This window comes from Cyprinus carpio, chromosome A14 (genome assembly GCF_018340385.1).
Source record: "Cyprinus carpio isolate SPL01 chromosome A14, ASM1834038v1, whole genome shotgun sequence".
Classification (NCBI taxonomy): Eukaryota; Metazoa; Chordata; class Actinopteri; order Cypriniformes; family Cyprinidae; genus Cyprinus; species Cyprinus carpio.
Genome location: NC_056585.1, coordinates 26,935,323 through 26,958,467, shown reverse-complemented (window position 1 = coordinate 26,958,467; position 23,145 = coordinate 26,935,323). Strand labels below are relative to the sequence as shown.

The 23,145-nt window shown below is 38.5% G+C and overlaps 1 protein-coding gene across 4 annotated transcripts in view; it reads left to right on the top strand.

The window, feature by feature from the left end:
• The window catches only part of LOC109054353 (ecto-NOX disulfide-thiol exchanger 2-like), a 217,260-nt gene that overhangs the window by 176,158 nt on the left and 17,957 nt on the right, over positions 1–23,145 (top strand). For all 4 annotated transcript variants that reach the window (XM_042770421.1, XM_042770420.1, XM_042770422.1 and 1 more), the window contains 3 exons: positions 4,438–4,544; positions 7,664–7,778; positions 15,051–15,241. In XM_042770421.1, the coding sequence (XP_042626355.1) occupies positions 4,438–4,544; positions 7,664–7,778; positions 15,051–15,241 (413 nt within the window). The remainder of the gene's footprint in view (positions 1–4,437; positions 4,545–7,663; positions 7,779–15,050; positions 15,242–23,145) is intronic.

The following is a 23,145-nucleotide window of genomic DNA, read 5'->3' as shown; positions in this document are numbered from 1 at the left end:
ATGGGTTTAGAGCGTCTGCTTGAGGAAGTAGTGACAGTACTGATTTGCACCCAAGCCTGCTCGAGCTGTCTGTCAGAGTTATCTTCTATCAGGAAAACTACCTACAGATGTTTCATCAGAAAGGTTGTGTCACCTTAAAAAAGCACCTTCTAGTAGCTTCCCCTGGTATTTAATACTGTCCAGTCTTTTATCTGCAAGCAGCAGATTCAAAAACAACAACAAAAAAGAAGTATCTGGCACTCTAGTGATGTCTGGTCTGTCGTGATGGCACACCGTAGAGGAGAGAAAGCATCGTGACAGTCGAGCATCTGTCTTATCTGAACGCAGACAGAACACACAGCAAAATAAATAATGAAATGCTGGATACAGCTAAAAGCTTGCTGGGGTTGCAGCCCTGCAGGAGGATAGAGCAGCAGGTTGTCGCTGTGGCAGGTGGGACACGGTGACAGGGGAATTCTGGGTAAGACTTTTTCAGCTTAAGACGCTGGATTCCGGCTGAGGCGGCAGACGGGTGCTGTCACAAACCAAATCTGTGCTTGCCCCATCTAATGGATGTTTTGTAGTAAAAGTGTTAATGTTTCTGTAAACAACCTCGCACAAACAGCTTTCCTATTATTACACCAAAATGGGAGACGACAAGTAAATATTTGAATGTATTGGACAATATTATACATCGGTAGTATTTTATGTAAACAAACTCACTAAATTATCACTTTGGACACTTTGGACAACAACTCTTCAAAATCTTCTAAATTTTTGAAGCAGTCTGTCATTATTCCTATAAGATACTGCTAAAGTATATCTTATAATTAATAATTGACCTTGGATAGGCAGAAATAAACATTCAGGTACAACATCAAGCGATATGGTATCAGTAATAACAATACCAACCTTAAAGTGAAAGACATGCACTAGCTTTCAAACGTTTGTGTTCGGTAAGATTTGTTTTTCTTTCTTTCTTTCTTTCTTTCTTTCTTTCTTTCTTTCTTTTTTAATTGAAGTCTCTTGTGCGCTCAAAGACTGCATTTATTTGACTAAAATAGTAAAAACAGTATTATTTTTTATTAATAGCTGAAATATTACTATCATTAAAATTAACAGTTTCCAATTTTAATATATTTTAACATAATTAATTTCTGTGATGCAAAGTTGATTTTTTTAGTATTATTACTCCAGTCTTCAGTGTCACATGATCTTCAGAAATCATTCTAATATGCTGATTTGCTGGTCAAGGAACATTTCTGATTATTATCAATGTTGAAAACAGTTGTGTTTTGCTTTTGCTACAATATTTGTTTAGAAATTTAAGGCAATGTAAATACAGACAAATGCCAGAAAAATATTCAACATATTCAAATGGAGAATGCATTGCAAGTACAGTAAGTGGTAGATGAGCAGCAGAGAAAGGCGTTAGTAATGCTGAGATCATGATTTCTATTCCCAGGGAATGCATGAACATGAAATGGAAATGTATACCTTGAATGCACCGTAAGTCACTTTGGATAAAAGCATAAATTTAAATGTGCCATATGTATCATGTTTTGTGTCATAGCCCAGTACTCAAGGGGGTGATAGAGTTATCTTCAAACGTCTGTGCCATTAAATCAACATGCTGAGCAAGATTCCTTTCAGACTATTGCTCTGCCATGACAGTTAAAAACTGACTGTAGACAAGACCATAATGATAGCTGGCCTTGCGGCAGTGCTGAGAAGCAACATGTACTTGCGTTGCATTATGAACTTGAGTGCAGTCCGAAACATTTCGTAATGATGCATGAAATCAAGCTTGCACAGCTAGAGGCTGTTGTTTTGGCCTAAATCAAACACAAGTTTAACTATTACTACACAATTTTCATTTGTGAATAGTGAACATGCAAAACTACTGACACTTTGTCATGACGGGGTTGCTACACATCAGATTGAAAACATAGTGCACACTTACACACACCTACACAATCTCAGACGTGCATACACTCAGGCACATCTCCGTCCTGGCTTTGCCATCGATCTCTTCCATCAAAATAAAGGATGCTGAAGTCACTTATCGATCGGGCCTCTCTCACTCTTGAGCATGCTGTTGCCGCAGACAGATGTGTTTGGCAGCCTTCCTGACTCCCCAGGGTTTATTAACCCCCTCTCAGGGAGAGAAATGGGATCTCTGAGTGAATCTGCATAGGTCACGTTATACGTATATATCAGTAATGATGTCATGCATCCATTAAGTCGCTGGCACCTTATGTTTTTGTCTCTCAGTCCTGCAGTTACATCACTTAGGCTGATGGATGCTTTGATGTCATTTCCCAGACACTTTTTTTTTTTTTTTGGATCCATGATGCATTGCACATGCAGAAACTCTTTGAAACAGGATATGATAGTCTCAAATGATCTAGTCATGAGAGTAGCTAGTTTAAATACCTATCAGATTTCACTAAAAGTAACAGGCAAGCTGAGATTTAAAGTAATAGTACTGTTGATGAAGTCTAGAGGACAAAACCTCGCTGTCTGTTTCCTTCTGAAGGGCCGTTCACACTGACAGTGTTAAATAGTCATAACCCAAGCTGAAGTCATTCCATTGGCCATTGGCCATTTCCAGTGATATAGGGGAGACAGTGTAGGTTGCGATGCAACAATATTAAGGAATCTTGTGCAAAATAAATGAAATGGAAGTATTTGGAACGTACCAACCTTTGCGTTAGGATTTTGCTAAGTTAAGAGGAAGAAATTATAATTAACCAACACAAAAAAAAGGCATCACAAAATAGTTGGTAAAGCACTCCATTCTTTGCATTGATGTATTTTACTGATATTTCCCAAAATTTAACGTAATACACTACCTTTCAAAAGTTGAGGTTGGTAAGATTTGTTCTTTTTTTTTTGAAAGAAGTCTCTTATGCTTACGAAGGCTGCATTTATTTTAATAAAAAATACAATACGAACAGTAATCTTGTGAAATGATTATGATTTTAAAAAACTGGTATATTTAAATTTTTCGATTTTTATTGATTCCTGTGTTGCAAAGCTGAATTTTCAGCATCATTACTCCAGTCTTCAGTGTAACACGATCCTTCATTCTAATAAGCTGATTGGCTGCTTAAGAAACTTTCACATTTTTGAATGATAGTGTATGTTTTGCCTTGTCGTCCACCATCTTGGATGATTTTTTCTGCATAATTATGCCACCTGCTTTTTGGTTCAGCTATCATGTCATTAGCGCATTGATGTTACCTCAAAACACTATCTAGGTTGGCAGATTGCTAGCTATTGGAGCAGAGTATATGTCATAGATGTCAGAGCAGCACATTCTATTAGCAGCTGTGATTCTCAGCAGCTGTTCCCCTTTCGTCCTTCGCCTTCCTCCTGTCTTGCATTCTCACAGGAAATTGCTGCCATGTATCTCGAACATCCAAAGCACTCACGCCCCCAAAATAGTTGATTGACTGCCTCGTCTCTTAATTCTGAACAGATGACTATTTCTGGAAGGTTTGCTTTAATGAGTTTACATAAGTGAGACATCCTCTTTAATCTATACGCACTGAAGTAATGAGCCCAGCCTGTCATCAATGAAACATTCATATCATTAGGCTTCCACTTGAGGTACACTTAAAATACAGGAGATGCTTTGACTATCCGGCCAGCAGAGTAGATGAAGGTGAGACGTGTGTTGTGGTAATTGAGAAAGAAGAAGAAAGACGTGGTGGAGTTGTTTTTTTGATGTAGCTATATGGGGTTTTTTTTTTTGTTGTTTTTTATTTTCAAGAGAGTGTTTTAATATGTGTTTTTTTTGTCTCACCCTCATGTCATTCAAACCCCATTGGATTTTCTTTCTTCCACAGACCACAAAAGGAGATGTTAGGCAGAATACTTCAGCTGCTGTTTATTACATACAACAACAGTCCATAGCTACCACAGATGTTAAAAGGATAGTTCATCCAAAAATGAAAATTCTCATCATTTACTCAACCTCATTTCATTCCAAACCTGTATGTCTTTCTTTATTCCATGGAACAAGAAGATATTTGGAAAAAAATGTCTCAGTGTTCCATAGAATGAAAGTCAGTGGGGCCTTATGTTGTTTGAACCCAGACATCTTTCACAATATATTTTGTGGTCTACTGAAAAAAGTAAAGTAATACAGGTTTGGAACGACATGAGGGTGAGTAAATGATGACCGAATATTGATTTTTGTGTGAACTCTACGTGATTTATTTTTTTTTTTTAAGAAGAAACGGAAATGTAATCTCATTCAGATCTCATCCCTGTAGATACACCAGTCACCCCAGTTCGGTGTTTATGCTGTATAGAGGGGGGTCGGGGAAAAGAACATCACTTCCTTCCAACCTGACACAAGTTTTTTCACTCCTCTGCACCTTCCCAATCGCCCCTCTCTCTCTTTCTTTCTTTGGACGCCCATACTGGCCCCTGCATCCCCTGCCACAGTTGAGCAGATTGTGTCTGTATTCCACGCTGCTTCCAAACAAAAGGCATGGGACCATTTCTCCAAAGCCCAACGCAAGAACCTGGACATGTGGCGAAAGCAAGCAGAGGTTGGTGTTTTCATTTTTTTAAGTGAATGTGTTCATGCTTCACATCATCAGAATTAATTATGCAGTATGTTACTGTCAGATATTAGTATTTTCCATTTCCCCTGTCCATTTCCCCTTCCCTGCAAGCTCCCCATGTGTACTTGAACTATCCTGAAATCCATGTATTTTGTTTTTAGTTGGATGTTAATGGTATGATAGCCTTAATGCTCAGCTCTCCCTGGTAGTAAAATGTGACCCGAGTCTGACCCTGAGATTTCAGCGGTCCACAACCGGCAGGTAACATTGAGTCTTTCTTGATAGAAACAATAGAAATGCCAATATCTCAAATCATTGGTACTCCAAAACCCCCAAAGCTCAGTAAAATAGATATTTATTCTCTGTTAGTGGAAGCTGGAGACAGATACTGTGAGCTAATTAATGAAACCACATTTTTGTTGTTGAAGTGTTTTCTTTTCTCTTTCCTCTGTTTTCTGTGGTCATTAGTTAAGTTTTAAGACATTGCTCTGATTATTAGTGCACAAAGACCCAATCTGGTGTCTAATTAGCATGTTAATTTCCATTGCTGGCAACATTAAAACACTATTTTACATGGATCAGAGAGTTGATATTGTTTACATCTAATAAAACTGGGAACTCCTGCTCAGCAAATTATGAGTGTGAAATCAACCGAGGAGTGGACTGTCCATGTGTCATAAAAACAAGTTCCTAGAAGCTTACAGTAATTAATTCTCATGGCTTTAAATTCAACATTAATTTTTATCTATTGTGTTTGTCTGCATGTTAAATTATTTAAAAAAGAAGCAAGATGCATCAAGATATTCTAGTGGGTAATCTTGACCTTCAGCCTCCTTAAAGTGTGTGTTGGAGAAGGGTAGTAATCTACAGTCAACAACAAACTCGCATTGAGGTCTGACTTTGTTCTAGTATGTAACAGCCACTTTTAATAATCCAATCAAATCACAAGCTGAAGCCCCGTCCTTCCTTTTTTCTAGTTGAATTTTGTGTTTCACTACGGATGGCTTGCAAATGTTGTTTCATGCTCAGTTGAAGCCATTGGAACAGCTTAAAGATGCAGGTACTGTAAATGCTGAAAGAGACTCCTCACTGTTTAAGGTAGGTGTTTAAAATAAGTTGCACCATGTCCCAAATAATCCTATCTCACAGTTGTAGTTCATTTTCTCTCATTCATTCCTGACATACTTCTTAATTTCTGTTGAGAAAAAGTTTAGAGTAATCAGAAATGGACGTTTCCATCAGAAACATCAGACACGACCAGCCCATTGTGTATCACATTAAGACAATTTGCTATTACTGCCAGTTAGTGCTTTGTTAACTTCATGAGCTAAGTGAGTCCTTGATTGAATGCCTTATTCAAAATTTTAAATGACATTTTATCTGATTTGTCTCCAAATGAAATATTTACATATAGAGTTATTTTAACACTTACACTGTTCTTCATCTGTGAAAGGAGCTTATTAATGCTGCAGTAAGTGTGTCCTTATTGAGCTCTCTCTTTTATTGAGTTCCTCTTATTTCACCTCTTTCATTTCTCCCATCAGATGACAAGAAAGTGTATGCAACAACCCTAATATTCCTTGATCATTTCAAGAAGCTGATGTAGTCTTTACTTGCTGTTTTCCTCCTCCAATCCCTCATTTTCCCTATGCTTTGGCCACTTAACTCAAGTTGAATATGTTTACACTCAGATATGAGCTTCTTCTCACTCCCGGGTTGGCATTGTGCTTTTAGCTTCACCGTGGCTATGACAGGAAGCTCTCTATGCTGTCACAATGAGGTGAAGCCTCATTTGAGAAGAAGAGAGAGTTAGCAGGCCTCTCTCACCTTTTACATTATGTATTGAGAAGAGCCGACCTCAAAACTGTCGGAATCCCTCTAGTATGACAATGCAGGGCTTCAGGGATATGGCAAGCTTTCATAAGCCTTTGAACACTCGAAATGTTTATGTTCTAAAAGAGCCCATTAGTGCCATTTAAACATCCTTTGCTGTAGGAGGAGGTTGCTTCACTCCTGAATCTGGTTAGTTATGTCTGGAGCAGGTGACAGTAAGTGATAGGTAATAGATGACACACTATTAAACTATGTTTACTTTGCTTCTCACCCTTGGAGCTGTTTGGACCCTCACTGCGCTTCTCTCATAAATGTGACGGTAAGATGGCGGCGGAGGATGAGTTGTTGACTCAGAGCTACATTCAGGCTTAGCGGAATTTAGAGGATTTTCATCCTCATTTTCTTGAGCTCCCCTGCAAGTTTTTCTGGCTATTTCTAGCGTAAACACAGCTTCAGTAAGTGTTGGTTTTGAGACAGAAAAATTTCCAGTTAGTATAACGGGTTCTTCTCACTTCAAGCTGATTGTTATCCCAAGCAAATGGCTATTTGCAGTTGCCTAGACAAACTTAATTCAGTCACAGGCCATTTATACTGTAGGCAGCTAGACGTCCTGTGTTAAAGATTGCAGAAAAGTTTAAAGCACCCCACATCATCTTTCCCTCTCCTGATTGGGCAGATGGGCCTGTTTGCTTTTGCGCTACCTGCTCGACCTCTGTAATTCTCAGTAAGATCATGTGTTGCTGTGCTAGACAGATGGTAATGTTTATGCCAGGCCTTTTGTTTGTTGTCAGAGAGTAAGTCTCTCTCTCCCTGTGGCGGTCATGTTGTGTCTTTGCACAGCCTTATCGGATTGCTTTGTGCATGCCTCATTAGGCGGAGAACTCCCCCATCAGGAGTGCCCACAGGGCAGCGCCCATGCCTAGACATCTGCTTCATCTGCCCCTGCCCGGACCTGCAGATCTGTGGTGGCTGTGCAATCACTTCCTGCCATGTTTAAGCCCCACTGGCAGCCATTATAACACATTAAGAGTTCTTATGCAATGTTTGACTGCACGCATATACAAGGTCGGCCAACATCAGGTGCCTCTCTGCATCGATACCATTGGAGCAGCTCCGCCTGCTTTTATAGCACTTGACGAGTTCAATCACTTTTTTACAATCTGATCGGATGGCTTATTACATTTCCGGCTCATATATTTCATGTGTTAATCAAATGTGAGAGATCATCCAGCAGCGGTAGGGATTATAGACTCTATTTATCTCATTCACAGGAGATCAGAAACATCCACAATGAAGAGCTGATGGGTATTCGGAGGGAGGAGGAAATGGAGATGTCGGATGATGATATGGAGGATGCCCTGGACAGCAAGGATTCGGATGATTCAGGTATCGTATCCATTATTGATTGTTGAGAGTATATGATGGATATATATTTTTTCTTTTAGAGGAGCAAGAGGTGTTTTTTCTTTTTGTTTTAGAGGGTTTTGTGTGCAAAATGTGTATATATTTTGTATACTGTTGTTTCATCAGTTTTATAAGGAACCTTTTCTCAGATCACACAGTGCTGATACATTTGCAGATAGAAGTAATAACCAGCTAATTTTCACAGTATAAATGAAGAGCGAAAAAAGAATTAAGCTTCATGGAATTTAATGACCCTTGATATATATCTGGATTCAGACTGTGTAACTGGCACTTTTCTCGAACTTTTTCTCATTTTTTTTTTTCAATAAACATTCCCTCAGGAACTAATGGAACTCATATAATTGCCTTTCCTGTGAGACCTCAAAGTGGTTTTGAATCTTTTTGTATCAAAAAACAATTTTGACATAAATATCAATTACTGTATGTGGCTATATTTTTTCTCACAGCATAACCAGACCTGGGAATTCTTATATCTTGAGTTTAAAACTTATGTATGCATGTATATTTATTCATATATGCACCACCCACAAGCAATAGGCCACGGTTCCAACACCAGCATGTTATTTTAGTGATTTTACTTTCTCATGTGAGCAAATTAAATCAAATCTGTCTGTGGGCATCCAATTCAATCATGGAGGAACAGTGTAATTTTTGTATTACTATTCCCATAACCCCCTGTGGTTTCCTGAATGTGGTGCTGTCGAGCTGAGCATTAGTCTGCCAGCTGTTCTTCCAGTTCATTTCAGGTTGCCTGTCACAAAAAAAACTGCTGTTAGAGAACTTGTACTATAGCTGCTCAAGACAGAGAATCATGGGATAGCATAAAATGATCACTGTGGGACTCCATTGTCTTTTTTGTCATCTTGAGAGACCACTCATTTAGCTCACACACAGTCCCTCACACACCCTCTTTACAGACAATTTGAAGTGAGACCCTTGTTGGCTTCACATATGTGCTGCTTAACTCATGAAATTTGAATATAACTATTAGAGATTCTCCAGTGTAACAGAGAATCCCTCATTAGTATGAAAATATATGCAAATGTAATCACACATTTTACCAGGTTTGATTCACACATCTTCTCAACTGCGACCTTAGTTATTAGAAAACAATGATAAGAGTCACTGTCAGTGGGTTGTCAGATATCTGAAAGTATGTCACAGGATAGAAAGGGCAGGGAGATCCACACGGTTAATGAAGGAGGTAATTCAACACCCACCGCGTTCATGAAAACAAATATTTCATTACCTGCCAGTAAGACGAGCAACCTCCGAAAAAAAATGGCTCATGCTAACCTCGGTGTGAGTTTTAGCCATATTAACTTGAAGCAGATTCACCTCCGTCTTTGCTGCAGCCCAACATGTTTGCTTTTATTTTCCCCCAGAGTTAATCAGTGATAACGGGCAAGTGTCCTCTGACAATAGCTGTAGTACAGTGTGCAAAACGGGAGCTAGTGCTTTCTTTTACTGTCAGCACCCCTGGGCAGCACAGAGGTCAAATAGAGCTGCCTGTCGTGTTGTGGAAGGATCATACATATGATCTGAAAGATATATATTTTGAAACTATAATGAACTGTTTTATCAATACTTCTAAGTATCGAATTAAATGCCTATATATTTATAATCAATATTTCTCATATCCTCCACCTTGGATCCAAAAGTTCTTAGATTGTCTTCTCATAAGGGGATGTATTCATTGTTTCCTTTTGAATCCAACCAAAAACAGGTATCTTAAAATGCAGAATATCGAATTGCTCGTCGCCTATCTTTTGGACATTTAAAATGCAGTCTAGGTAGGCCAGCAGGCTCGCTCGGTTTTGGACCAGAGCTGAAAACAGGTAATGATGTGTGTTCCCCCTGCAAGACTTTTCGGCCCGAGAGTTCATAGCTCAACCTGGCTTTCCTTATCTTCCCCCCACGTCACTCAAAACGCTCAACCTCTCCCTCTTCAGAGCCGCATAAGCAAAGATCCTTCATCAGCCTCGCGATCAGGCGCCCGGCTGTTCCCCCCGCTCCCTGCCCAATCTGATAGGGATGCTGGCTGTTTTATCTGACTTTTTATGATTTTTTTTTTTCAATAAACATTCCCTCAGGAACTAATGGAACCTCATATAATTGCCTTTCCTGTGAGACCTCAAAGTGGTTTTGAATCTTTTTGTATCAAAAAAAACAATTTTTGACCTAAATATCAATTACTGTATGTGGCTTATATTTTTTCTCACAGCATAACCAGACCTGGGAATTATTATATCTTGAGTTTTAAAAACTTATGTATGCATGTATAGTTATTCATATATGCCACCACCCACAAGCAATAGGCCCGGGGTTCCAACACCAGCATGTTATTTAGTGATTTTACTTTTCTCATGTGAGCAAATTAAATCAAATCTGTCTGTGGGCATCCAATTCAATCATGGAGGAACAGTGTAATTTGTATTACTATTCCCATAACACCCTGTGGTTTCCTGAATGTGGTGCTGTCGAGCTGAGCACATTAGTCTGCCAGCTGTTCTTCCAGTTCATGTTCAGTTGCCTGGCACAAAAAAAAACTGCTGTTAGAGAACTTGTACTATAGCTGCTCAAGACAGAGAATCATGGGATAGCATAAAATGATCACTGTGGGACTCCATTGTCTTTTTTGTCATCTTGAGACCACTTAGCTCACACACAGTCCCTCACACACCCTCTTTACAGACAATTTGAAGTGAGACCCTTGTTGGCTTCACATATGTGCTGCTTAACTCATGAAATTTTGAATATAAAAACTATTAGAGATTCTCCAGTGTAACAGAGAATCCTCATTAGTATGAAAATATATGCAAATGTAATCACACATTTTACCAGGTTTGATTCACACATCTTCTCAACTGCGACCTTAGTTATTAGAAAACAATGATAAGAGTCACTGTCAGTGGGTTGTCAGATATCTGAAAGTATGTCACAGGATAGAAAGGGCAGGAGATCCACACGGTTAATGAAGGAGGTATTTCAACACCCACCGCGTTCATGAAAACAAATATTTCATACCTGCCTGTAAGTAGGGCGAGCTCAGTTCAGTGAAGAAGTGGGTGGTTCTTGCTAACCTCGGTGTGAGTTTTAGCCATATTAACTTGAAGCAGATTCACCTCCGTCTTTGCTGCAGCCCAACATGTTTGCTTTTATTTTCCCCCAGAGTTAATCAGTGATAACGGGCAAGTGTCCTCTGACAATAGCTGTAGTACAGTGTGCAAACGGGAGCTGCTTTCTTTACTGTCAGCACCCCTGGGCAGCACAGGTCAATAGAGCTGCCTGTCGTGTTGTGGAAGATCATACATATGATCTGAAAGATATATATTTTGAAACTATAATGAACTGTTTTATCAATACTTCTAAGTATCGAATGAAATTGCCTATATATTTATAATCAATATTTCTCATATATCCTCCCCCTTGGATCCAAAGTCTTGAGTGTCTTCTCAATAAGGGCATGTATTCATTGTTTCCCTTTGAATCCAACCAAAAACCAGTGCTTCTAAAATGCAGAATAATCATTGCTCCCTATCTGTTTTGGACATTTAAAATGCAGTCTATAGGTAGGCAGCTCGCTCGGTTTTGGACCAGAGCTGAAACAGGTAATGATGTGTGTTCCCTGCAGACTTTCGGCAGAGTTTCATAGCTCACCTGGCTTTCCTTATCTCCACCGACGTCACTCAAACGCTCAACTCTCTCCTCATTCGTCAGCCGCTCATCAAAGATCCTTCATCAACCCTCCGCAAAGTGGCCTCCCTTTGGAATCTTTTTGTATCAAAAAACATTTTGACATAAATATCAGACCAATTACTGTATGTGGCTATATTTTTTCTCACTGCAAAAACAGCATAACCAGACTGAATGGGATATTCTCAACAGCATTATATCTTGAGTTTAAAAACTTATGTATGCATGTATATTTATTCATATGTGCACCACCCACAAGCAATAGGCCACGGTTCCAACACCAGCATGTTTATTTTAGTGATTTTTACTTTCTCTCATGTGAGCAAATTAAATCAAATCTGTCTGTGGGCATCCAATTCAATCATGGAGGAACAGTGTAATTTTTGTATTACTATTCCCATAACCCCCTGTGGTTTCCTGAATGTGGGTGCTGTCGAGCTGAGCATTAGTCTGCCAGCTGTTCTTCCAGTTCATTTCAGGTTGCCTGTCACAAAAAAAACTGCTGTTAGAGAACTTGTACTATAGCTGCTCAAGACAGAGAATCATGGGATAGCATAAAATGATCACTGTGGGACTCCATTGTCTTTTTTGTCATCTTGAGACCACTTAGCTCACACACAGTCCCTCACACACCCTTCTTTTATAGAAGATTTTTTGTGGTGAGATTGTTGTTTTTTTTTATTTTGTGCTTCTTATCTTGTGATTTTTGTATATATATTTTAGATTTTCTAGTGTGTAAGAGAATCCCTCATTAGTATGAAAATATATGCAAATGTAATCACACATTTTACCAGGTTTGATTCACACATCTTCTCAACTGCGACCTTAGTTATTAGAAAACAATGATAAGAGTCACTGTCAGTGGGTTGTCAGATATCTGAAAGTATGTCACAGGATAGAAAGGGCAGGAGATCCACACGGTTAATGAAGGAGGTATTTCAACACCCACCGCGTTCATGAAAACAAATATTTCATACCTGCCAGTAAGACGAGCAACCTCCGTAAAGAAAAAGTGGCTCATGCTAACCTCGGTGTGAGTTTTAGCCATATTAACTTGAAGCAGATTCACCTCCGTCTTTGCTGCAGCCCAACATGTTTGCTTTTTATTTTTCCCCCAGAGTTAATCAGTGATAACGGGCAAGTGTCCTCTGACAATAGCTGTAGTACAGTGTGCAAACGGGAGCTGCTTTCTTTACTGTCAGCACCCCTGGGCAGCACAGGTCAATAGAGCTGCCTGTCGTGTTGTGGAAGGTGAACCGGATGGTTCTGAGGGCAGCAGCTTGATGTGATGAATCAATAAAAACAGCTAGCTTTCCTCCCTTTCTGTCTGTGTCTCTGTATCTCTCCCGCTCTTGTTCTCTGTCTCTCTATTTCTTGCTCCTTTAATTCACACCAAACATGCTTCCAGACAAAACACAGAATTGGTAACATGGCAGATACCTTCATAAAGGATGTGTTCTTGTGTCCCGCGTGAATTGCCATTCCATTGGGCTTGGTCTAGCGCAACAGAATGGCCCCTCTGCAAACTTTATGGGTCTCAAGAGCCATTTTTCAAAGATAAACTGGCTTTACTTTAAAGTAAAATGGTAAATGTTTTGAATTTTTGATTTATGATGTGATTTATGTTTACATGGACGTTTGTTTATGAGTGAGTGTGTATGATTCAGATGCAACTCTGTACGTCAGCTTCAACACTTGACTTCAGAGACTTGACTCAACTGATTCCAATAAAGTCACATTCTGGTGGCAAAATTCTGATGAAATTTTGCAGGGCAATAAAGTTTCATGTCTGTTGTCAATAGTGTAGCGATGAATGATCACACAGAAGTCACAACCCAACTTCAACACAGCAAATTTGTGTGACCAACCTAAGCCATTTCGAAATCTGCATGGGGAAATCTTTCACCCTCTCATGCAATATTCCAGAGTGCTTGGATTCCTGTTGGAATTGATCCTTTGCAAAGACCCGCCCGCCTTAGTTACTGTTGCTACATCTGACAAGCCATGGCGCACTCTCGCCACACATCATGTTAATACTCAGTGAAAAGAGGACATTGACAACATGCCGACAGACAAGACAGAGCAGGTTACTTTTGGTATGAAATAAAGTTTCAGTTTAGTATCTGTCTTTTTTTTTTTGTGATTTTTTTAAGATATTTAAAATTTTGTTGCTATTTTGTGTGTGTTTAATGTTTGGTGTAGCATGTCTGTGGAGGTTAATTTTGAGCGGCATGTGTATTGCTCTTTACTAGTTATAGCATGCAATAAACATGAATGAACATCAGAAGGTTTCTTGTTTCAACGGCGGAAAGATGTCAAGACACACCATTTTTCAATCAAGTTAATCTACTCTCCTGTCTGGTTTGTTTGTCTGACAAAATGGCAGATTCAGCGTTATGACTGGTCAGATCGTCTGTCAATCAAACTCCTGGTGAAGGGTGAAATCCTCTACGAAAACTTTCAGAGTTTGTTGTTAGCATAGCCAAGCTAACAACATGATAGTCTAAGCATAAAACATACTAAGCTCATACATATGATCTGAAAGATATATATTTTGAAACTATAATGAACTGTTTTATCAATACTTCTAAGTATCGAATGAAATGCCTATATATTTATAATCAATATTTCTCATATCCTCCACCTTGGATCCAAAGTCTTAGATTGTCTTCTTCATAAGGGATGTATTCATTGTTTCCCTTTGAATCCAACCAAAAACAGGTATCTTAAAATGCAGAATATCATTGCTCCCTATCTTTTTGGACATTTAAAATGCAGTCTAGGTAGGCAGCTCGCTCGGTTTTGGACCAGAGCTGAAACAGGTAATGATGTGTGTTCCCTGCAGACTTTCGGCAGAGTTCATAGCTCAACCTGGCTTTCCTTATCTTCCACCCACGTCACTCAAACGCTCAACCTCTCCCTCTTCAGAGCCGCATAAGCAAAGATCCTTCATCAGCCTCGCGATCAGGCGCCCGGCTGTTCCCCCCGCTCCCTGCCCAATCTGAGAGGGACACGCTTCTCGGCATAATCCCGTTATCTCCTCCCGCTAGACGCGGAGCTGAGGTGGCGTCTCTGATCATCGGGTTGTTAAGAGACGGCTGAATGACGGAATGTCTCGGTGTGAAGAACCCTTTTGTGCCTGTTTTAATTTGAGTCGTTTGATAACAATGCTCATGGTACATTAAGTCAAGCATTAAGTTATACACTTTCTCTCCATTTAATCCTCTCTAATTAGCCTCTGAAAGCTAAAGGAACGCAGCAGTGGTACTGAGGGTCCTTTCATCTCGGTCCATCAGCAGAATTCTCTAAGCAGCTTTTGAGGAACGCTTTTTTCTTCTTTCATTTTACCCTTTCCAGGCCTCGCCGTTACTCTTCACACAACTCTTAATATGCGGCTCTTCTCTCTCTGTTCCATTATTGGTTTTCACCCCTGCCTCCTTCGCACATGTGTCTCTGTCTGCTTATTTCCCTTTCCTGTCGCCAGTGCAATTGTCATTTTTCATATCTCTCCTACTCTCTCTCTCTTTGGCCTCTCAGGGCCGCTGGCTCAGGTGGAGGCTCTGAAAGAAGAGAACGACAGTCTGCGGTGTCAGTTGGATGCCTACAGGAATGAGGTGGAGCTTCTGAAACAGGAGCAGGGTAAAGCGCAGCCCCAGCGAAGCGAGGAGGACACCACCCGCCAGCAGCAGCTCAGCTTCCTGCAGCAGGCTCTGCAAGGCATGCAGAAGGTACGCACACACAGTCAACGGCGCGTACAGCAGAAAATCATTTTCGAATGCAGTGTTTTTGTCTCGTTTCCAGTAAAATGGTCTAGAAATCCTTAAAATAAGGTCAATGAATTTGATACTTATAAACAATTAATCAATTTCTTTCTTTATTTTATTTTTGTTTTTATTTGGGTTTTATTTGTTTGAATGAAAAATGTTGTTTTTTTTTGTTGAAGAAGTTGAGTTTGGGCTGGTTTGATTTAGTCCACATATGTATTAACAGAGAAGAAAAAATAATAATAGTAATAGTAATAATAAAAATATATAAAAAGTATTAAGCATGTAGTGCAAAATGAATTAGTGTATGTACGTGTAAAAGTTAGAAATAAAATAAAATAAGATAAAGTATTAGATTTACAGAGGCAAAATATACATCTGAGTACTATAATAGATTAATATGGCATAACATAATCTACATGTGCTGGAAACATCAGATCAGGGCAGGTTGAGTGTTTTCTCTTCTATGGAGACAGGCAGACACATACTGAGCAGCAAACACACATCAGTTCTTGTGTTCTCCTAACAGATACGACAGTTTCTCCTGGTTTGAAAGAGTTTTAAATGTCTGATGGGTCTGCTGTATTTGATCATAGAACACTGTCCGTATGTCCGTGTATTACGAGCATTCTGTTAGGAAGTGCAGTTCTGTTTCCATCTGATTCAGATCACAGTGTGAACACAATCTCTGTCCGTCTCTATCATCAGCTTGTGTCCGCTGAGTCTGTATCTGGTCAGCGTGCTTCTCAGTTTCTTATCTGACACTGTGTACAGATACTCTGCCATACTGTACTCTCTCTTTAGGGCCAAACAGCATTGCATTTTACTCTGTTGTTGTGTTTGGGTTTGTAGTTGTGTTTGATTTGTGCAGTAATCTGATTGATTCTGATGTTGTGATTCAGAGCATCAGCAGATGTTAGTGAAGCATCAGACTGGATCAGCTGAGGGAGGGGACTGCTTTCTTTGCTCATCTCTTGGTGTTGCAGGGCTTTATAATGATATGATTGAGGGTCACTGAGTTTCAGATGTTTCCAGAATTTAATTGCCCTTTTTTGTATCTTTATGATTACAGGATATTTGCCTAATTCTGCCCTGCATGCATTATTTGTTGTGTGTCGGTGCACTGGTAATATATATTTACAGAATTCTGAATGCAGGGTCTCAATTGGATGTTTTTCCCATTTGATGAAATCTTGATTTGGATTTGTCAGTGGACCCCACACCTCACTGCCATAGAGGGCAATGGGCTCAATTACTGATTCTAATACTTTCAGCCAAATTCTAATAGGGATTTCTATAGGACATTGGTGTTTTATGGCGTAGAAGGCCCTGTGTGCTTTATCTCTGTTCATTCACAGCATTATTCAAGTTTCCTGTGGATGTGATTTTCAAATGCAGGTAGTTGAAGTGTGATGTGTGTGTTATCTGGTTAGTGCCTAATGTAAATGTGTGTTGTGTTCCCTGGGATCTGGATCTTTTCTGAGAGATCATGATTTTGGTTTTCTTCAGGTTGACTGTCAGGGCCCAGGTCTGGCAGTATTGTTCTTTCAGTAAGTTTTTTAAATAGTCCTTGGCGCCAAATTGAGTCAAAAGCTTTTTTAAAGTCAATAAACCATGCATATATTTTACCTTTATCTTGGTTAACATGTTTTTCAGTTAGAGTATGTAATGTATAGATGTGGTCTAGGGATGTCAAAGATTAATCTATGATCGATTAATTGTTGATAAGAGATGCAATCGATTAAAGCAATCATGGTCGATTAACCTGTTTGATTTTGGGCTGCGTGCATCTCGTGCGCAAAATACGTGCGAGCGGCTGAGTGACGGTGACGTATATAAACGCATCAACATTCATTCATAATGTACAAATTAAGCTTTTAATGTGATTTAAACTTTAAAAGTACATTAAAATAGAAACAACACAAAGTTATTCAACATGGAAAGCAATAGAAATGTAGTAACTAAGTCATTTCATCAGATAATTGTTTCATATCGTGCGGGGCTGCGGGACACAGGACAGAAAGGCTATCAGCTTGTTAATTCGTTCCTACGACTTATTAATTTGTGGCAACTGTCCATGTTTCATGAATTTGTTCCTTAAATAACCCATGATTAAACTGGCACAAGGGAACAAATTAATAAATCGAACAAATTCTTAATTCATGAAATCTTTCATTTCCCTTCCCACATGTTTACCACAGTAAGAGATGCGAAAACAGTGATTAAAAGTGACAGACAAGAAAATAAACCTGCCAAATTAGAGGGTTAGACAGTGAGGATTTAGGAAAAGAAACGATGCCTAAATTTTATTGAATTTGTGGAAATTCGTGACCAACCAGCAAACCAGAACAAAGCCACATAAATGTAGGCTATAGGCTGGAACGCATCCAAAAGCATGGTCACGATGTAACATTTTCCAGCTAACCAATTATTCCTCTAATAAACAAAGCTTTTATACCGCACTTGTCATAATCAGAGCTTATAATGACAATACATTTTCCCGGTGCATTCAATGATGTCACTAAACAGTGACGCCGAGCATCGTTCACAAGTTTCTGCATGGACCTAACTAGCCTAGGCACAGGTTTTCAAGCCCTGGGACAAAATGGGATGCTTTAAGGAAAATGTATAGCCTATATAAGTAATAGTCCTAACATAAAAATATCAATTTGTTTGCATAAAAAAAAAAAAAAAAAAAAAACGAAATATATCTGACTTTAATAATTAAGATAACGGATTTAAAACAGAAGTGTGGCCACGCTTCATAAGTTCATGTAAAAAAAAAGGATGACATTGCGATACTGTTTGTTTGCTTTATTTTACAAGAGCACAAATCTTCTGTTTTTATTGTGCATGTGCACAAATGAAAGTAAACACTTTTGTGGATTATATCTTACTCCAAAAAGTGTTTTTTTGTTTTGTTTTGTTTTGTTTTGTTTTGTTTTATGTCTCAGCTGTTTTGATCGCTCTGGTGCCTCGTGCGCACGTATTCTAGCAATTCAAACTTACATCGCAGTTCATTATCAAAATAAAATAAAGTCAACCAAACATATAAAAGGTTACACTGGTCAGTTTAAATAGACTGTAGTATACCGGTCCACTCTGCTGTTATGCCAAGGATGTTTTTTCTCATGTGAAGAGGATGATGTTTTCTGTCTATATGCAAATGCATGTAAAGTACAAGCCTAGTTTACATTATAAATAATAGTTTAACATTCAAATACATTGCGAATATGGAAACATTTGGAAACATTCACATGCCGAATGAGACGTATGCACGCACGCATGCACTGTCACGATCTAATGCACTGTAAATGCAATAGTTGTTAGTAATCAAATTAAGTACTGTTCATAATATGCGATAAAATTTTGCTGCAGCAGCGCCAATGGAAGTGGTTCTCTGCACAGACACACTTGCCTATGTTTGGGTGATTTTATTTTAAATGCTATGTCGTGAAAACATTGCAATTGTGTTTTAAAATACAACAACGAGCACCATGAAACCATTTAAAGAGGCGTGTTCAGCGGTCTCCGTGCGGGATAGAAAACAGTCAACAAAGTAAAATTATCTCAAACATACAGCGTGCTCTCTTCATTTGGTCATTCATTTTATCAAATGATCTTAATCACATTTTATCCCCCTTTAACTGGTGACTGCGTGCCGCTGTAATAGACGCATTTTGCAGCATTAAGGTTAAAGATTAATCGATTAATTGGTCATTAATTTATTGGTCGTTAATTTAATGGAAGTTTAATAATGTTGATGATCTAATGTTGTCATATGTAATGTGGTTTATTTGTACGGTAATTTGGTAAAAATCCTATTTGACTTCTGCTCAGTGTGTGGTGCGAGCATTTATTATGCTACAGAATAACTTTCCCAGGTTGCTGCTCACACAGATGCCTCTGTAGTTGTTAGGATCAAATTTATCTTCGTTTTTAAAGATTGGTGTGATCAAGCCCTGATTCCAGATGTCAGGGAAGTAACCTACACTCAGAGTTTTAGAATAGCTAATTAGAATTTACTGCTTGTATGTTTTATCATTTCTTTCTTTCTTTCTTAAAAAATACTTGACCTTTTAATTAAAATTAATAGACATCTTTTAATTAAAATATAACTCAGACTTCTGGCTGGCTGGTGCAATCTTACAGTTGATTTTAATCCAAAAATGCAATAAACACATTAATATTATGAAATGTTCTTAATATTATAACTGCTTTCTATTTTAAATATTTTAAAATATAATTAGGCTTCAGTGTCACATGATTCTTCAGAAATCATTCTAAAATGCTGATTTTGTTCTTAATTATTATAAGCTATTATTAGCTCTAAATTACTAATAATATATCTAGTTATAATGGATAATGGATAAGTTATTATCAATATTTTAATGCTTCATATTTTTCTGGACACTGAGATACATTTGTTTCAGGATTTTTTGATGAGTAGAAAGTTCAAAAGAACAACATTTATTTGAAATATAAATCTTTTATTATAAATGTTTTTGATTTTATTTTGTGTTATTTTTGTGTTTATTTTATGTGTATTTTTTTTATTTAATTTTTCATTGTTTTTAAAAAAATATTACCCCAAACCTTTGAATAGTAGGGTGTCTTGGTTTCCACAAAATATTAACTGTTTTCAACTTTAATAATAATAAGATTAAAGTTTCCTGCCAAGCAGATCAGCATGTTAGAATAATTTTTGAAGGAACCACAGTTATAATATATTATAGAAAGTATAATGGATTAAAATACTGTACATGACAAGCAAACCTTCCAATATTATAATGAATTTTAACTTTGGATACAATTATTTATGAATGCATTAAAGGCTTCAAAACGTGTTATCGTGATTTTTTTTTTTGTTCAACTCAATGATACTGGGTTTCTCTCTCTCTCTCTCTCTCTCTCTCTCTCTCTCTCTCTCTCTCTCTCTCTCTCTCTCTCTCTCTCTCTCTCTCTCTCTGTTTTAAGCCTAGACTTAGGTTGTTCAGATATTTTCACTGGAAAATGAAAAAAATACTGATAAAGAAAATATTTTTTGCGGTGTTGAACTCCATGCTGAGTTTCTGGAGGTTTTTGAAGTCATGGGCGGATGCTTGTCGGTGGTTTGGCACAAAAAAAGATCTGTGCCGGTAACCAAAAAGTTGTCGTTTTAAAACCAGCATGGGGTGATCCATGAGCCGTCACTCATCTGTGTGTTTACAGTCTCACACACCTACTGTTTCCTCACTTTGGTGAATACGGTGTTGTTATGTGTGAACAGTTTAACCGCAGGGAGTCCTGAGCCCAAACACCTCATTTCTACAGATCATCCAGGTCATCAATCACACACACACACAATAATAAACACGAGATGTTGAAAATGTGGAATAGAAATTTCATCTGCCCACATGGACACAAACAAGACGTCTCCCACCCATAAAGCACTTTCATCTCTTTTATCAAACGTTATTTTATCTTCTCTTGAGGACTGGCGCTATTTTTAGAACAGTCTTCCGCTATCGTCCTCCATTGTTCTTCGCCGCTCAGAGTGACCTAGAGATCTGAGGGCGATTTTCAGCTAGATTTGTTTTCCCAAATGGTGCATTCACACAATACAAACTCACATGGGCTGGGTCAAATCTGTCCCATGTTCTGTCTATTTTTGTATCTGTCTTTACTGTATCTATCAATAGAATACCGAGAATCCTGGTCACCCTCGTCGTCGTCCTGTAAGCGCAGCACATGCAGATGTTCCACACGGCTTTGACCTTGCCATGAGAGCGTTATTAGGCCATGAAGGAGACCCTTTTTGAGAGGGGCATTTGTCTCACTTTGAAGGTGCGCACCTGCCGCTAATGAGCCCTGATGGGATTCTGCGGATTGAACATTGCTGTGGCATGAGACGAGCTCACTGCACGGGTCACATCTGAGGCGTACGCTGAGCGATTTGTTCGAGTTAGAAACGGGAGTGTTCACTGATCTCTGGCGAGCGCGTGAAGACGACATATTATTCTGTCACATGAAGTGAACAGCGCAGGCCATTTCTCCGAGTTGAATCACTCTCAAATGGCATGCGAGGCTGCGGAGACGTTCTCGCTCCTGCACTCAGAGCGTGTTAAACTCACCCTCAGTCTGATTTATTCATGAGGAACAGGCCATGAAGGCAAACAAAAAGGTTACATCACCACAGTTTATGTAGCTCAGATCGCTCCTGGCTTTTGAAGGCTGAGCAGGATCGTAATGAGAAATCGGAGCAGTCTTCAGCACCTCGTGGATTCTGATTTATTAGGTTTGTCAACAAATTAGCATGCTTGGAAACAGTGTTTGGGGAAACGTGGAATGAGAAATGTGTTACATAACGTGCTACCTGAGTAAATCATGTTACTTCTGTTTATTTATTTATTTATTTATTTTCCCGCAAATGTCTTTTTCTTTCATTAAAGAAAAAAAAAGAAAGAAAAGAAATCATTACACTCAACTACATAACTTTTTGTTACATAAACTACTGTTCAAAGGAAGTCTCTTCTGCTCACCAAAGCTACATTTACTTGGTTAAAAATACAGTAAAAACAGTAATATTGTAAAGTTTTGTTATAATTTAAAATAATGTTTTTGATTTTAATATATTTTAATGTGTAATTTATTCCTGTGATGCGCAGCTGAATTTTCAGCATCATTCCTCCAGTCTTCAGTGTCACATGATCTTCAGAAATCAGTCTAATATGCTCATATGCTGCTCAAACACATTTCTGATTATCAGTGATGAAAACATTGGTGTTTAATATTGCATTGATTACTATAGTAATAGTATACAAAGTTCAAAAGAGCAGCATTTATTTGAAATAGAAATCTATTACTTTACCATCTCTTTTTGTTCAGTTTAATCAGTTCAAAAATCTTACAGACCCCAATATTTTGAATGGTAGTGTATATTTGTATAACATCAAATGTATAATTTTTTTTTTTTTTTTTTTTGTCCTTCTACCAGGCAAAAAGTAATTTGCAGACTTCCTTCAATAAGCAGAACAATTTGGTGTCTCATTCCCGTCTGTAGCACATTGTCATCATAGGCACTTCAAAATTCTGTGAATAATTATTTATTATTCTGATTTTTAGAATGCATTTTAAGAATACTTTTCCCATCGTCTGGTTAAAATGCACAACTTTTTGTTTTTTTTTTTTTAATTTATTTAAAGTTTTCTTATCCTGTGGTTAAGATGAGTGAAAGTGCTTTATGTTTTTTTGAAGATAAATCAATTATGCAAATAGTCTGGTGACGTAGGTCTGTGCGTGTTATTTATATAAATCCCCTCATGTATGAAGCATTGGTATGCTGACAGAGACGTGGAAATACATATTTGATTTACATAGATTCAGCCGGCACACACTACTCTGTTGCTGAGACTGTGTGTGTGTGTGTGTGTGTGTGTGTGTGTGTGTGTGTGTGTCCAGCTTTGGATTTAATCAGTCCCTCATCTGAGCCACTATAGACATCCTCAAGGCATAAAATCTATTTACTTGTCTCTGACTGAAATGCACGCCGTCCAAATATTTTCCCTCCTGTTTCTGAATGTCACTGGCAGGGCACCTCTGGAGGTCAGGGAACATCTGTCGCATCAGGTGCATACTGTTGAAATGTCTTTATGAGCTAGAGGTAATCAAACAAGCCATATTCAACACAGACATGACACCTGAGCTTGAATTATCTGATAGCAAGACCATCTCAAACCATAGTGAGCAGTCCAAAGACGGCGTATTTGGGTATCGAAGGCTTGTCTCTGTCAAGGACGTCTACATAATACCTGCCACTATCTTTCCATTAGCATTCCCGATCATCTCAATAGCAGTTATTCAGTTGGCACAGGATGTACTTGCAGTCA